The 16,642-nt window shown below is 37.0% G+C and overlaps 1 protein-coding gene across 4 annotated transcripts in view; it reads right to left on the reverse strand.

Annotated features, from left to right (window-relative positions):
- The window catches only part of plcb3 (phospholipase C, beta 3 (phosphatidylinositol-specific)), a 72,467-nt gene extending 56,775 nt beyond the window's left edge, over positions 1 to 15,692 (reverse strand). For 3 of the 4 annotated variants that reach the window (XM_079803074.1, XM_079803073.1, XM_079803076.1), the window contains exon 1: positions 15,215 to 15,692. In XM_079803074.1, the coding sequence (XP_079659200.1) occupies positions 15,215 to 15,313 (99 nt within the window). In that variant the 5' untranslated portion in view covers positions 15,314 to 15,692. The remainder of the gene's footprint in view (positions 1 to 15,214) is intronic. The other variant, XM_079803075.1, reaches the window with a different exon arrangement.
- Positions 15,693 to 16,642: the final 950 nt, after the last annotated feature.

Genomic DNA, 16,642 nt, shown 5'->3' on the forward strand with positions numbered 1-16,642 from the left:
TGAAGGGGTTTGTTTCGCGATAATGACCACCTGACTGTACATTATCCCACCTTATTACATGGTTACTTTCCCTAACAAATAAATGGACATGAAAAACTGATTTGTGTAAAAAATATTATCATATTAGTAGATTAGCTTAAAGCTTTTGTTAAAAGATAAGATATATAATATATGTATATTAAAATATATAATTTATACATATTGACAAAAATATTGATTCATATTAAAAAGTTATACATATTGCAATATAATGCACAAAGCCTGCGCACACCAACACAACTGTTCGGTATAAACATTTGGTCTGGTTTGCAAGAAATTTGTCTGTTCAGAAAATGTGAAAAAAAAAAAAAAGCCAGACATGCTGAATGAAAACGCAAATTCACTCCAATAAGTAGGTGGCACTTATTGAAAAGCAGAAATAACCTGGTTACCCCAGTACAAAGCACTATGCAACTTTCCGTGTCGCAGAAGAAAGGAAGTCAAACAGTATGAGTAATTACATGTTTTCAACCAGCCAGCCAGAATCCATTTATCATAATTTAATGGAAAAGTATGACCAGCACAGTCTTCAGAGTCTGTTCCACAAAAGAATGAAATTCATACAAATTAGGAATGACAAAAGTAAATAGCTATGTTTCCATCCAAAGTTGTGAATATTGGAATATCGCATAAAACATTTGCAAATAAAGCACAGTTTCCATCCAGTCAGTCGAAAAGAACAAAATCATCACTTCCTGATAAACTGGCGATAAATATCACTAAGAAAAATGGAAGCTGATGTGGTAGGAGAAGCCACTATATAGTCAAACCAAAATTTATTCAGACACCTTCAACATTTTCTCACATTATCACAGTTTATTCGCTATAGTTTTGAAAATGGTAATAAAATATGAGAAGAACACAAGATAAACTGTATCAGAACAAATTAATCTTGATAATGTCAGATAACTTTGATAGAAAGGTATGTAATGGATTACAATAAACCTATCAGCTGTCAGCTGTTAAAATTTAAGTACACAATAAGATAATACCAATTTAGGTCAACCAATTACCAAGCAATGCTTAATTTTGTTCAGTGTGGTTAAGCAATTCAAGAAAAAAACAAGCTAAACATTGTCAGGTCAAAGTGTCAAATTTTTGGTTTGACTGTATATAATAATGTTTATATAGCTTATATAATATATTCCTCAGAGTGCGCAGATGAAACGCAATAAATGTGATCATGTTAACTTTCTTTCTGAGGTCATGTTTTCGCACCTTCCGTATTCAACTTACGCAGAAAGTGTAATGCCTCTCGCAGTTCAAAATGCTTACGCTACGTTCTAGTGATACTTCACGGAAGACAAACTCAATGGACCCCGTCAAAGCTTGGAAGCGTCAGGATATTTATTAATATAACTCTGATTGTGTTCATCAGAAAGAAGAAAGACATAAACACTTAAGTCGAAAGTATACTTCATTGTTTTACGTGCATGTGTACAATCGAACGCACAACCTTGCAAAGTATACTTCTTTTGACTTGCGAGTTACAACCCATGTATATACTGAAAACAAATTTAATGCACATTAAATGTACAACCTTCCTGTACACAGTACGCGTGGTTACAAAAATCCGGCGGTGCGCATTCAGTACGTGCATACTCTTCTGATGACGAAATTCGCATTACTGTAGCTAGACATGTGCCGGTAAACGGTAATACGATATACCGCAATAATGAACATGCACAATATTGTTATCGTGGGCACTTCAAAATACAGTGAATAATTATTTATTACGAATTATTTCGATTTTTAGAATGCATTTTAAGAATACTTTACCCATCAACCGTACTGCACTGATGTAAACAAAACCCAACGAGCTGAGCACATGGCGGAACAAGTGAAGGACATGCGCCGAATGAAACGCACATTTGCAGCCGTTTCCCCGGTAACCCTTGTAAACAAAACCTAATACTTAATACTTAAAGACTTAAGGTTATTCATTTTCAAACTTAAACATTTTATATTTTAATCTAAATGTCAATGACATGCCCTAGATATTGTTTGAATATGTTCTGACTGTTGTTCAATCACACACTTTACAATAAAGGCTCTATTATTTAACATTAGTTCATTCATTAACAAACTGACAATGAAAAATACTTCTAAAGCATTTATTAATCTTAGTTAAATGTACATTTCAGCATTTAATAACACATTATTAAAATCAAAAGTTGTAACTGTATTATTTAATGGACCTGAGCTTACACTAATAGTTTCTTTTTTTAAACTAACATTATCAAAGAAGAATATATCTTCTGTAAAAATGTAGCTATTCATTCTTTGTTGATGTTAATGCATTAACTGGTGAGACATTATTGTAAAGTGTTACCTATTGTTCTTTATAATTCTTTAGCACTTTAATCTGTTTTAAATATTTGTTTACTTTATACATTTTTGTGTATTGCTTTATTGTATTTAAATGTTTGGTTCTTTTGTTATAAGAAAGTTATTAAACCTGTTATAGTATGACAACACTTTTTTGCAACGAATTTCAAAATCGTGATAATACCGTATACCGTGATAAAAGCTTCAGCAATTAATCGCAACATGAGAATTTGATACCGGCACATGCCTAACTGTAGCTGACCCTTGCCTACGCGTAAAAAGTAAAGTATACTTTGGCTTTAGGATAACTTGAGGGTGAGTAAATCATGGGGTGATTTTCATTTTAATGTGAACTACTCCTTTAATATGCTGGACCACTTTGTGGACAGACTGCTCAGGCATTTCAGAATGACCAAAACAGCATTTCAGATGCAGCGCAACAAGATCGGTCCACTGGTTGGTCGCAAATGTCTTTTTTGTTGCGCATCAAGAAATCGCATCAGTAAATGTGTTTCTATTGTAGTTTATACACATTTTCATATAGGATAATGTATCCAACTCTATAATAAGTTTTGAATGCATGCGCATATTTCTGTTTACGTCCAATGCTTTTCTTTTTATGAAATATCCCAAAATGTGAATAAAAATAGGTGGATGGAAACATAACTACAGATGATGCATAACAAAAGATTCATTTTAGAGTGAATAAACCTTTTAATGCATTTACCAAGGATAAAAGCAACTGGTGAAAACAAGGAACGACAGAGTGGGAGGAAAATGCCAAATAAGTCCCAGGTTAAAAGAAAGAAAGAAAGAAAGAAGGAAGGAAGAAGGAAGAGAGACATTTTCTGATGCACTTAAAGGCTGATTTACAGCAACCTTTAATAAGAGCAAATGACTTGGTCTAAATTACACACACACACACACACGAAAAGGTCTCCTTCCTGAATGAGAGGGGCGAAACAGAAGGAGAGGAAAGGCTGGAGGGGGCGAGCGGAGGTCAAACACACCCATATGTGAACTGTGGGTCATCGACTCATGACACATGTTCTGTTTGAGTATGCGATACGCCTCTGTTCTTCATGTTCTTCCTCAGTCTGTCTTCAACTTGCTGAAAGTGTGTGGAGGCTTGTTTTGCAGTGAGGTGAGACTCCATTAGCAGTGTAGCAAGAGTCAACAAACGCAAATACAGCTGCAGTGGGTTACCTGGATGAGTGTTACCCTCTCAGCCCTTTCCAGGAAACTGTTCATAGACAGCTCTTATACTGAATAATCAGCACGCGCAACCAAACAGCTCCTGGATGCAAAGCTCCCGGATGATGTATTTTCTTGTATTTGTGCTTTGTTGCTACTTATTTTCTGTATTATTATCTCAAATCGCTGAATTGTTTTCTGGCTGCAAACCAAAATAACATGCTGGTATGAGGTCAGTCGAGTTTTGCATGTTGCAAACCACATCAACCCCTTGCATTGTGTATCTGTGTGCACCTAGGGCGTTTCTCCCTGGAGAAGGCAGGAAGCAGTGCAATGAGTGCACAAACAAATTTCTGATAAGAAATAATACAGTACAAACAAATATTATGAAATATGTGATCGAAACGTGTTCTTCTAAAGCAATACTGTCCTAAAGTAATAGTCAAGTTTCTGACAGAAACAGAGCATATTTTGCTCCCTTGAGCTGATGTCCAAAAGTGCACCATGAATATAAGGGTCTACATGCAGCTGTGCTTGGCTTACCTATTACGTTTGCAACAGGTCCGCAAATCACCTAGAATCGGTGGAAATGGATGGATTAAATTACAAAGTAAACAACTCACCCACTATGATATCATCAAAACAAACTTGATCACATAATGATATGCGAGTGAGTATTGCTGGGCGGTATACCGGTTCATACCGAATACCGGTATTTATTTTTGTTATGATATGAATTTTGATGATGCAGCAATACCGGTATGTGTCGCTTAACCAACGTTCGGAACGCGGCACAGCGCGTCACTGTTTGAGAGGATCCCGTTTCACTGTTGCACTGTAGTGAGAGCACAGCTGAGATCGCATCACCCCCTAAAGCCTCATTCACTATTCCCCACATTATCCACTTATATTGTTCACTTGAAGGAGTGAATGAAAATGAGAGATTGAATTCGGACAGCCGTTGTGTGTGGCTGTACACTCGTTATTGCAGTGCAATGTGGGATTGAATGAGTGCACTCAATAACGTCCACTATGGTCTCGGACACCACTACAAATGACTGTCCCCTCAAATAATGCCCTATTTGAGGTTATAGGGGGCGATTTCCGATTCAGACCTTGATTACAGCGGAGAACTCGAACTACACGTGACGCGCTAGAGAGACCGGTTTCTGCACGGAGCGCCGTGATGAGATTAACAACGCTCGCCACATGGATCATATAGCACAGATATAGAACGGAGTGAGCGCTTTTAAGCTTTTTATGGACCCATTTCATATACTCTAGTAATCTAAACACAAACCAGCAGCGTGTATGCGCACATATTTAATCATGTCTTCTTCAAATGAAATGTATGCAAAGGACACTGAACTGTAGGCCTACGTCTGATCACGACCGCAATGTCACGATAGATTATTCTGCTACACAGAAGACGACGTAAGTTAATAAATAGACTGACAATTCAAAGAAGAATGGGCAAAAATGTTACTGCTTTATTCTTTCTGTTTTAAACCTACGCGTGTCATTTGTTCAGAGACATTAGTGCTCTTAATGTACTGAAAATATATCCTCAGACGTTTTAAATGTTCTCCCGCGATTTTCGACTGATTTCGAGCCGAATTCTGACTCGTGCGACTCTTTTTTTGGCTCGGGACGATTTTCAGCTTTATTGTGCGTCGTTTGTCGTGAGGTGTTCGTGCAGTGTTCAGGGGGAAACGAGAGGCGACAAACCTCTCCCGATCGGCAATCGGATGGTCGGATGAATTTCTGGCATGTCAGAAATTCTGGTCGCTCCTCGTGAGGTTATTAAACAGCTGAAGCAGAGCTACGAACTGATTGCCCTATTTCTCATCACTGCGCCTGCGCGAAAGCAGAAGTTGAACCATTTCATCTTTAATGCAGCAAGAAAGAAAACGAAAAGAGGGAGATCTTTAAGTTCTGTAGGCAGTTATCAAATAGCAGATATTTAGCAAACCGTTGCTTGCCTCCAGTTCGTGTTCTAAAATGGATAATCTAAGACTTTTTTTATTGCATTGTTATGACATATAGACTGATAATCATTTTAATTATAGGCCTATAATTCCTTAATTGGGCAAAATGTATTTAAATAATGAATAATTAAGCTAATCTATCTATTCTTTTATTATGCAATGCATTGATGCGTTATAAAATTAGGCAATAAATGTAATATCAATATAATAATAAAAGTAGGCCTACCTTAATAATAATGTTCATTTAAATTGTAAATGCTAAATGCTCTTGATATCGATAGCTGATGCATTTGATAGGCTATCTCTCTATTATAGTTTTTTTCGCGCATATTTCACTCGTACAGTGTGAGCAGACAAGTCGCGCTCGACCATCGGACCGCACAGTGTGAGCACATAAACCGTGAGCTTTGGCTTTACATCGCATGCGATCTACTCGTACAGTGTGAGTAGGTAACCTTGCTGAAATCGCACAGAAATCGCACAGTGTATGCCCAGCTTTAGATTTTTAAAATGCTTAAGGCCCTCAAATCAGAATCAAATGGTCATATTTTAATATTCAGGTGTCTGTAATGAGCGTGTTGCAGGTCTGTGTTTTATTGGTTGTAGTCTCTCCACAGCAAACCTGTAACACTAGTACGGAATTTTTCAACAATATTCACTCGTCATGACAGTAAAATAGGGCATTCTAGTCAATCTACTAAATTATTTCCTCTCTCAATCAGTAGAAAATGTGGTTAACACCCGGTCATGCATAGGGGGGAAACCTATTTTTGGTCATACCGTCCAGCACTACGAGTGAGACACTTTTAATGAACATTCAAGTGCAACCGTCATCACATTTGTACCATTTATTGAGGATTTGAAGTCTTTCATTGACATAAACATAGATCAATGCACGAAGAAAAAAAAAAAGCTACCGTACTTGCTTGGCACAAAAGTACAAACCTCATTGGTTCTCAAGTGTCTCGAGTTTCTGTTGACTACATGTGATGCAAGTGCATTGATCAATGTTCATATGTGATTAAAAGCCTAAATTAAACTTGTTCAAAGCGCCTGCGTCTCTTCAGAAGACTTGGAAACTTAAGACTTGGATCACTCAATTCATTTGTATGATCTCTTTTTGAAGTGATAAAGTTTTGGTGGAATGAACATCTATTGCTCAGGTTTCATAAAAAAATATCTTCAATTGTGTTTCAAAGGTGATCAAAAGTCTTATGGGCTTGGAACAACTTGAGGGTGTGTAGAATTGATGACAATTTCCATTTTTTGAGTAAACTCTCTCTTTAAAATGTGACTTTTATAAATTATGTAAGGGATAATCCATTATTTGAATGCACAACGTGGAGGCAAAGGACCACCTGATGGGGAGCGGTGTGTCCTTCAATAAAAGCAGCACAATAATATATAACTGTGATTAAACTGACTTGGAACTACCTGTGTGTGCGCATTAAACGGTTTTATTGCACTTTCCAGCCAATCAGAATTGAGTATTCAGACAGACCATGGTATAAATGTTAATATACACATACGGTCCTAAATTATTGCAGTATTAGTTCTTTGATAGTCCCATATACCTTAATCTGGAAGCAGTATAATAATCAAATTGAAATGGAGCACACAATTTAGACTTTTATTTGGACTAAAAAGCCAAACTCAGAGAGAAACCATTGCCTCCACATTTCTGGTGTGCATGCACATGTGTTCTAAACAGAGTGTGTGGTCTTTCGTGTGACAAACACTAGATAGACGTGTGAGGAATGAAATAAGAAGGGAGAAAAATGGGGGAGGACAAGCAAAAAACAAAATGAATAACATAAGGAGGAAATGAAAGAGGGAAAAATGTGAAACCACAAGAAACATTTTTTTTTCCCTGAAGAAAACAGAGTGGCACTTACAGTTGTAAAAGTATAGTGTAGCATACTTGTATGCATACTAGACTATGCTAGTAGGTGCTTATAAATGTAGAAGTAGTGTGATGCTAGAGTGTTGTGGGTGGTTTCCAAGGCGTTGCTAATTACTATGCAGTTTCTAAAGTGTTCTGTGTGGCTTCAGCATGTTGCTAGGTGGTTGCTATGGTGTTCTGGTTGGTTGCTTACTGGCCCAAGTAAAAGGAGCCGAAAAATCGAAAATCTGAAACAAATCAGATTCTTTCTAAGCATGATCACAAGTCTCTATACACAAACACACACTGCCTCAATTAGGATATTTAAAAGGACCAACAAAACATAAACAAAATTAATATTATAATATGTGGAGCAATTCCCTTCACAGGATGTGCCAAACTCTTGTGTACACATGCGCACCAGACATGACTAAACATGCACAGCTCCCTTCTTCCTCAAAGTCAAATAAAGAGTCTATTAAACACACACACACACAGATTTTGTCACACTCAATACAGTCAAAACAATAATATTTACCCTGAGACACATTACTTGTGGCCTTAAGAGTGTGACATTTCCAGATTTACACCACGACATACAAACACGCACGTGTTGTGTGACTAATAAATAGAGCAGTTAGGATTAGTACATGACAAGGAATGAGAAAGGGGAAGCAAAAACGAAAGTGGAAAGAGAAGTGAGGAAGACAGCAAGTGGGCCATCGGGAACAGAAGTAAAATCTAGTGTTCATCAGATGTTCTGTCTTTTTGGGTTTCCTGTGATTTTCTCCTCTCTACCTACATGGCCTCTCATTTCTCTGCGCCTCAGATTTCGAGGCGTCACTTCTCAATATTTTCCTCCATGTTATCTCCTTGTTTGGCCTCCGTGTGTGAAACCTCTCTCCGCTCACGCAGTTTGCCCTCCCTCCTTCCCTCTCAGAATTATCCTCCTACACCAGCCAAACTTTTGGTCACCCTGTGTGTCCAAGTCGCTGCTGTTTTTCTGCTCCATTGAGAGAAATACTAGCATAGTTTCTTGCAGTTCACACAGTTAATCACAAACCCTAAATACTTCCTTTGGAATTCCCTCAGAGAGAAAAGGATGAATAATATAGTCCCTGTGAATCCTCTGTCAGATTGCTTTGTTTAGACAGAGGGCATGTTCATTACAAACCGTCCTTACTGGGTTTGGACAACATTTATATTCCTGCTTGAAAAGCAGTTATGCAAGACAGCTACATCTGTACTGTATTTCTCTCTCTCTCTCTCTCTCTCTCTCTCTCTCTCTCTCTCTCACACACACACACAAAACACAGAGATATACAGAATTTGTCACTGTATCATATATGTACGACTGTATCTAACTCTTCATGGCTACATAATATTCCCATTACTACGACCCTCAATGCTCACGTTCACCCCAGACACCTGTCAAGCGGAAGACTGAGCAAAAATTTGCAAGTCAAAGTTCACAGGGAGCTGATGTGCTCAGGGGCATAAGTACTACAACACTAGCTTCACTGAACTATAACCAAGGACTTAATTATCCATCTTAAAATGATTCACTTGCCACGTTCAGTTAGGTGCCTTGTTCAAGGGCACCTCAGTCGTTTTCTTCCAGTACTGAGAATAGAACCTGCAAAGTCCAACTCTCTAACCATTAGGCCAAAACTGCCATTGACTATGGTTTGAATAAGTAGTATAGATGAAATTCAGAACAATGCATTTAAATAGAGACTGTTTAAAAGAATGATGGTTCATTCATTCATTCATTCTACTGTTCAAAAGTTTGGGGTCGGCAAGATTTTTTTAATTTTTTTGAAAGAAGTCTCTTATGCTCACCAAGGCTGCATTTATTTGATCAGAAAAACAGTTATAAAAACAAAAAAAACAGTAATATTGTTAAATACTACTACAATTTAAAAGAACTGTTTTCTCTTTGAACATATTTTAAATGTAATTTATTCCTGTGGTAGCAAAGCCGATTCAGATTCAGTCTTCAGGTGTCACATGATCCTTAAAAATTATTCCGATATGCTGATTTACTGCTCAAAAAACATTTCTTATCAATGTTGAAAACAGTTGTGCTGAAGCTGCTTAATATGGTTGTGGAAACCATGATTTTTTTTTTTTTGATGAATAGGATAGGAAGTTCCCAATTTCTTCCACGTTGCTCAGAGGCATGGCATTACTAAATATGGTAGTTGTAGGAATAAAAAAAATCCTGCCTTACAGCCAATCACCTGTTTGTTTACACCAGGGGTGTCAAAATCAGTTCCTGAGGAGGGCAACAGTGCTAAAGAGTTTAGTTCCAACCTTGCCTGTGCTGTGTCTGAAATCCAGAGATCTGAGTATGTATTTTGAATTCCCTTCACGACCGTTAAAAAAAAAAGTATGTAACATACCATGAATAGGAGTAGTATGAATAAAATTTGGACATACTATATCCGCTATGTTGTTACTGTCACGTGACCTACCAACGCTAGTCACTTCACTGCCATTCATGAATCCTCTCCCGTGGCCTCGTGGGATAGTAAAGTGTCCATCGAATGCGCACATCAGAATCTCAAAAATAGTAGATAATTTTCTCCTACTGTTTTTCGAATGCTATATGTGTTTGGACATACTACTCTTTTGGCATATTGTTTTTCGCATACATAATAGGGAAGTATCTCATTTCGGATACAGTGCTGTAATTTTCAAATAAGCCTGAAGGACTGGTTCCGGGGTCCTAAAGGTGCATTCGCGGCATGTTGAAATTACCGTAATTACGAGATTTCAACTTGTAAAAAGGATTCATGTCATCGTAGAGCTCGTAATTACAGCTCCTATTTGAAACCACGTGACTGCTGTACCGCCAGACCACTACAGATTCACGCATGATTCCCTGTTCAAGGACATGAACAGCTTCAAATACAACGTCACACACGTGTTGTCATTTCGAGACTATGGTAATTACAACATGGCCACACCATAAAGTCTGCAGGGCAGTGATGCTTTAAACAACGTCCATGAAACAACAAGTGTTCAATGCTTCGAATTACAGTTTAATTGTTCAGTTGAGTGCTGCACACAGTATGCAGATTTAATGAAAATTCGATTTTCACTACCTACAGTCTTCCGGAGCAAATGTGAATTTGTCACAAATAACCAAACTCTTTATACAAAGTGAGATTGATCACTCAGAAAAGAAGTTACAACTCTATTTAGCTGCAGTGTGTCTGTAGCCAGAGAGGCAACAGACTTGATGGAGGGGATTAAGTTTAGATGCAGTCCATTCCATGATCAATTGGGATCCTATCCAAGCCAGCTTCCAATCCCAGACAAGTCGAGGGTTGGGAAATGATCCATTGAATGTTTAAAGGTGCACTAGAGCATTACATCTTACAGTCCGACTCAAACCGGTTCATACTGAGAATTAGATAATGTATGATGATCATTAGTTCACATCAGTAGCCACAATGTTTGACTCGTTTCTTTCAGAGAGAAGACGAGATTAACAAGACAAACAGGAGGGTGGTAGAGACAAAGATGAAGAGAAAGGCACTGCTTGCATCATCCTCTTTCTCGTTGATGTCTGACATTAAGTACCATGTGAATGTCCTCATCATCAATGACACAAACTCATAGCCACAGCATTAGAAGCATGCAAGAAATAAAAGGGACTCAAACACACAATATACTTACTTCACAAAACAAAAAGCCATGCCATCACTAAGAGTTCAAGCCCTGACATGACATATTTGCACATTATGAGTTTGCTTGCACAGCTTAGAAGCTTTTATCCATGTCTGTGTTATTTAAAGATCATACAAAATGCATTATGACATCAGAAACGCTGTGTGACTTTCATCTCAGAGTTATAGAGCTAAAACATAACTGCTTTCTCCCATACGTAACTAAACAGCATTCACCTGTGATCTTTGAAAACCATTAAAAATGCATGTGTTCTTGATAGTACAATGGATTTAAAGACTCCCTTGAGGTGTTTTTATCTTGAAAAGTGTATTATGATAAATAAAAAAAATCATTATATTGATGGGAGTAACACAATTTGAGACACAACCTGGTTAGCTTCAATCATTTCATAATCTCACATTTAACAACTTCTGTATTATTCTGCTATTATTTAATGAGAATAGTTCAATTTAAAGGTCCAGTGTGTAGTATTTATGAGGATCTATTGACAGAAATGCAATATAATATACAATTTTCAGTGGTGTATAAAGACCTTACATAATGAACCGTTATGTTTTTATTACCTTAGAATGAGCCATTTTTCTATCTACATGCACCGCGGGTCCCCTTACAGTGAAATCGCCATTTTGCGTCGTCATGTTTCTACTGTAGCCCTAAACGGACAGACTTCTCTGCAGAGCACTAGTCACTCTGTGCTCTCTCCGACGACCAATGTTCCCTTTAATTTATTTTCTCGCTGAGCAAAACTTTTCTCTATTGGGCGGACATTTAGGTCACCTGAGCAAAAACATTCTTTACCTGTACAGCGTACGTAAACACACACACACACACACACACACACACACACACACACACACACACACACAAAAAGTGGTTTCATCATCCAGTTATAACTTTTAACTTTAATGTGCCATTTCTATTTTATTTAACCCTTGTTGTAACTTAGTGATATATTAAATAAATAATAAATAAAAAACAGTTAATTCAGAAATCACTAAAATTAAGCACATTTTACAGTGCTGTTAACTGTCTTCTTAACCAAGAAATACTATTAAAATCTCCCCCAGGACATTTTAATTCTTTATAATAATATAATTAATATAATATAATATAATATAATTAATATAATATAATATAATATAATATAATATAATATAATATAATATAATATAATATAATATAATATAATATAATATAATATAATATAATATATGAAAAAAAAGGTGAGATGGTTCTTAATGTGTTTTTGTACAGTCATTTATTGGTGACAGGCAGCATTAAACAATCAAAAATTAAATGTTTGTTTATTGCTTATGAATTTCCAATATTTTCTAAATCAGGGGTTTTCAAACTGTTTAATTGCAAGGATCCCTAAACAATCCCCTTGTGAGATCAATACTTTATTAGGCTTACAATATAATACAATTATAATAGCCTATAATATAATATAAAAACTCATTGAAGTATTTAAACTGATATATTATATCAGTTTAAATGCTTCAATTTGTTTTTAAAAAAAAACATACTGAAGTAATTACATAAATCAAATAGCTAAATATGTTCAAGGGAAAATGTGAACTTTTTCATAGTTGTCTAAACATCCCTGAAACCCAAGCCACACACAAATCTATTTAAACTGACGTGTGTTACTGAGGTGTTTAGAGTTTGCACGCTACACTTGTGGTAGGTTTGTAACTGTAAATGTCTGTTTTGTTACCGTGCTGTGTCCATCATCTGTTATCCACCACTTAATCAAGCCACTCTTCTTTAAAAGATGAGGTTTTATTTCACATGCGTTTCACGTTGCCTCTCATATTGAGCTATTTGGACCACAAACACGACTCACTGCTCACGTGACATCACTGTCTTTCAATGAAACCCGTAAACCGCATTCAGCGGTTCTAACACGATAGCGATTCTAACTCCATAGCGGTTCAACAGAGCACTGCAATTGTTTCTCATTTAAACTACAATCAAATGGATTTCTCCCCACATTTTGCGTCTGTGTCTGTCGTCTGCGCGGCCGCAGCATCACAAGTGGGGGAACATTGCCAACAGCGACATTTTTGTCCTGTGTCAGCTACCGTCTAAAATTCACACACTGCACCTTTAAGAGCTATAAAAACAAATCGCAACTGGGATTGGATTTGCACACCCGTCTCAACAAGTCCATTTATCCCCACTTATGCAAAACTATTTGTTATGCTACAACAGGTGTTTAGGTATTTAGTGCTACTGTAGCATAGGAGACAATTACTGTACATCCAAGGGGCTTATACCCTGGTGATTATAACCTCACAGAAAAGCATGTGTGAAAGCCAATTCTTCAAATAAATCCAATTATTTCTAGATCATAAAAAACAAACACTTTTTGAATATAAAAAAAATTATAAAAATTGGCTTTTGTTTAGATATTGACAAAGTCTTGTTCCAATAGCAAAAACTCTTTACCAAAAATGGGTCAGAAATTGCCTGAAGACAATAGAAGGTTAAACTGGCTTTGTGGCAGATAGGCAATTATGTCCTTAACTATAGCTATGACCTCAGTTAAGGATATAATAAGACCCCATTATAGTTAAATACAGCTAGTTATTTATTTATGGATGCCCTCTGAAGACACAGACTCATCTGCCAAAGGATGGACACACACTCCAAATGAAATGCCGCTTTCTGCGTACAACAATAAGAACAGTTCTATTGAAGGTTTATTATAGCCCCTCTCTCTCATGCACACACACCTGGAGCATGTCTAAGTAGAGTGAACTCAACACAAACCACTCAGCATTTATGGGCTGCTTAAGTTAATTATTAATGACTTTTAAGACATGGAGTGCACCAAGTTGTACAGGCCCACTTTCTCCTTACTCAACGCTGCTCTTATCAAAAGGTGTTGGCTCTTTAAGCTCCAGTTAAGAGCAGTGGGGATCAGCTAAAGCAGCGCTCAGTGATTTGATCAAATAATGGAAAAGAGGCAAAGATTTTCTCCCCCTAATCCTTCAACATAATTACAACTGTAATGGCTATCCAATGCGAGATTTGAAACATGATCTGTACACACACACACACAGGCCCTTGTTGCCAGGAGAGCAACTACGCGGAAGAATTTAGAGGAGATGGTGATTTCTTGTAAACATATGGGTTTATGTTGGCATTAACCCTTTAAAAGAAATACTCAAGGGGGAAATTATTTATCGGTTTCCAGTGAGTGAAATAACATTCAAAACCAATTATTCTGACCTTTCATGAAAGCACTACTGTCCCACAATTGTTATTTTATGGAGATGTCTACAAGAAATAAGATAGATGAAGAAGAAATGCAATTATGTCTAAAAATCTAATTCCTATTTCCAAGGAAAATATAATTTACTTAATTCCAATTCCAAGACATTGAACTGAGTTCACCTATATATAGCTAGCCTACTATAAATTAACTTTATCTATGAGCTAGCTGGTCATCTGCATTACCTACTGGACGTACCTTTTGGATCAGGTTTTTAACAAATGTGGCATGTTTGATAATGTGTATTTCTGAAATCTGATAGGCATATCAAGCAAATCTCCTCCTGATGTCCCTTACCCAATTCCAAACAATTTCGTAACATAAGCATAATATTGTGATGATGCTGTTGAGCTTTACTTCCTCCTTCAATGTGAAAAGGTTTAACCAGTTTCACTGTCTAATGACTGGATAATAATGGATCAGAAAATGGGCCTGATCCACTGCAGTGTTTTTGATTTGACACTAAACTGGTCTATAAATATGTCTAGAAGCAGTTAAAGGGTTAAACTCAACTCAATATACGACACGACTCGTGAATTTGATGCATTTATATTTAGCACCATCTTATTTCTCGGTAGAAAACAATTTGTTTGCGAGGAACAACCATCAAACATAAAACACAAGTTGAGTGAGTGTTATGAACATGAGATAGAACACAACTCGATCTCATTGGAAGAGCGTTGAACTCCAGAACAGTCTTGGGTGTCAGATGTTCTCCTGTAAATTACTTCAACATGTAGTAACACAAGTCGGGAATCACGCCACATAAAATCACAGAGACGCGCGCGAACGCGATCTTCTTACCTCGTCCCATTTGATAAACTTGCTCCCCCGTTTGAGCACATCATGGACAGACACCGGTTTGAGTTGCAACGCGTGTACTCCCGGTTTCGCCCCGGCCATGACTGCTGAATCGACGGGTGGCGACGCCTCTGCTTCTCGGTTTGAAGTCTCTGACCTTCAGTGTAGCCTACAGAACCAGAGCCCGACCCAAAGCCTCGAGTCCGGATGGCTCAACGCACGCGGACGCGACTGTCACACATTCACGAGCGAGCGTAGTTTATGACTTTCACGATTGTTTATTCATCTAAGCGCTTATCATGGCAAGGACTTGAATTGATATTTTCCTTCCTGTCCGTCCATCCGCTTGGTAATGATGAGATCCCCGCTCAGGAGAAACTTTCACTTGACTTTGGTCCCCGCTGGAATTTGCTCCTCTTTTCCTTCATGTTTTCTCCGAACTAAATGGGAGCGCGAGAGAAGGACAGGGAAGGAAAGAGAGAGAGACGGGGGGAGTAAGGAAGTGAAGGAAGAAAAAGCGAACAGACGAGGGAGTGTTTTTCTTTTCTTTTCTTCTGTCTTTCCGTTGTCATTCCAGTCTTTATAGACGCATGTGCTGCTGGTATGGTGTCTCTAACATTAAGAACCATTGCTTTCGCTTTCCTCTAGTACAGTTTTTCCCCTCTATTTAAGCGTGTTTTCCTCATTCCAAGAAAGAATGTTAAACACTAATCTCGCTGTGAGCCAAAGCACTTGATATATAAAAACAAAAACAAAATCCATTAACATGCATATTAACTCGTCATCTTTTGTGGATATAAAAAACAATTGTATGTTATCTATGGTTAATTCATTTTTTTTTCTAAATCAAATAGCCTATATATATATATATATATATATATATATATATACACTCTAAAAAAAAAGGCTCGTAATCATAGGGGAACCTTTTTTAGTGGTGCAATTTTGGTGCTTCAGTGGTTCTTCAGAGGTGCTATATAGCACCTTAGTCAAAGAACCGGTGAAGAACCTCTGAAGAACCGCTGAAGAACCTCTGAAGAACCGCTGAAGAACCACTGAAGCACCAAAATTGGTGCTATATAGCACTAAAAAAGGTTCCCCTATGATTACGAGCCAAGAACCATTTTTGGTGCAATATAGAACCTTTTTTTTTTAGAGTGTATATATATATATATATATATATATATATATATATATATATATATATATATATATATATATATATATATATATATATATATATATATATATATATATATATATATAATATATATATATATATAGAACAAACTTTTTTTTTTTCAAACCTTACCAAGTACTATAATCCATATATATAGGCCTAGTTATAAATTCGGATATACTTTCAGTCCTCTAACTGAATTTATCCGCATGCATAGCCTATCACCAATACATTTTAGCCTTGGCTTCTTT

Source organism: Gobio gobio (genome assembly GCF_949357685.1).
Source record: "Gobio gobio genome assembly, chromosome: 2".
Taxonomy (NCBI): domain Eukaryota; kingdom Metazoa; phylum Chordata; class Actinopteri; order Cypriniformes; family Gobionidae; genus Gobio; species Gobio gobio.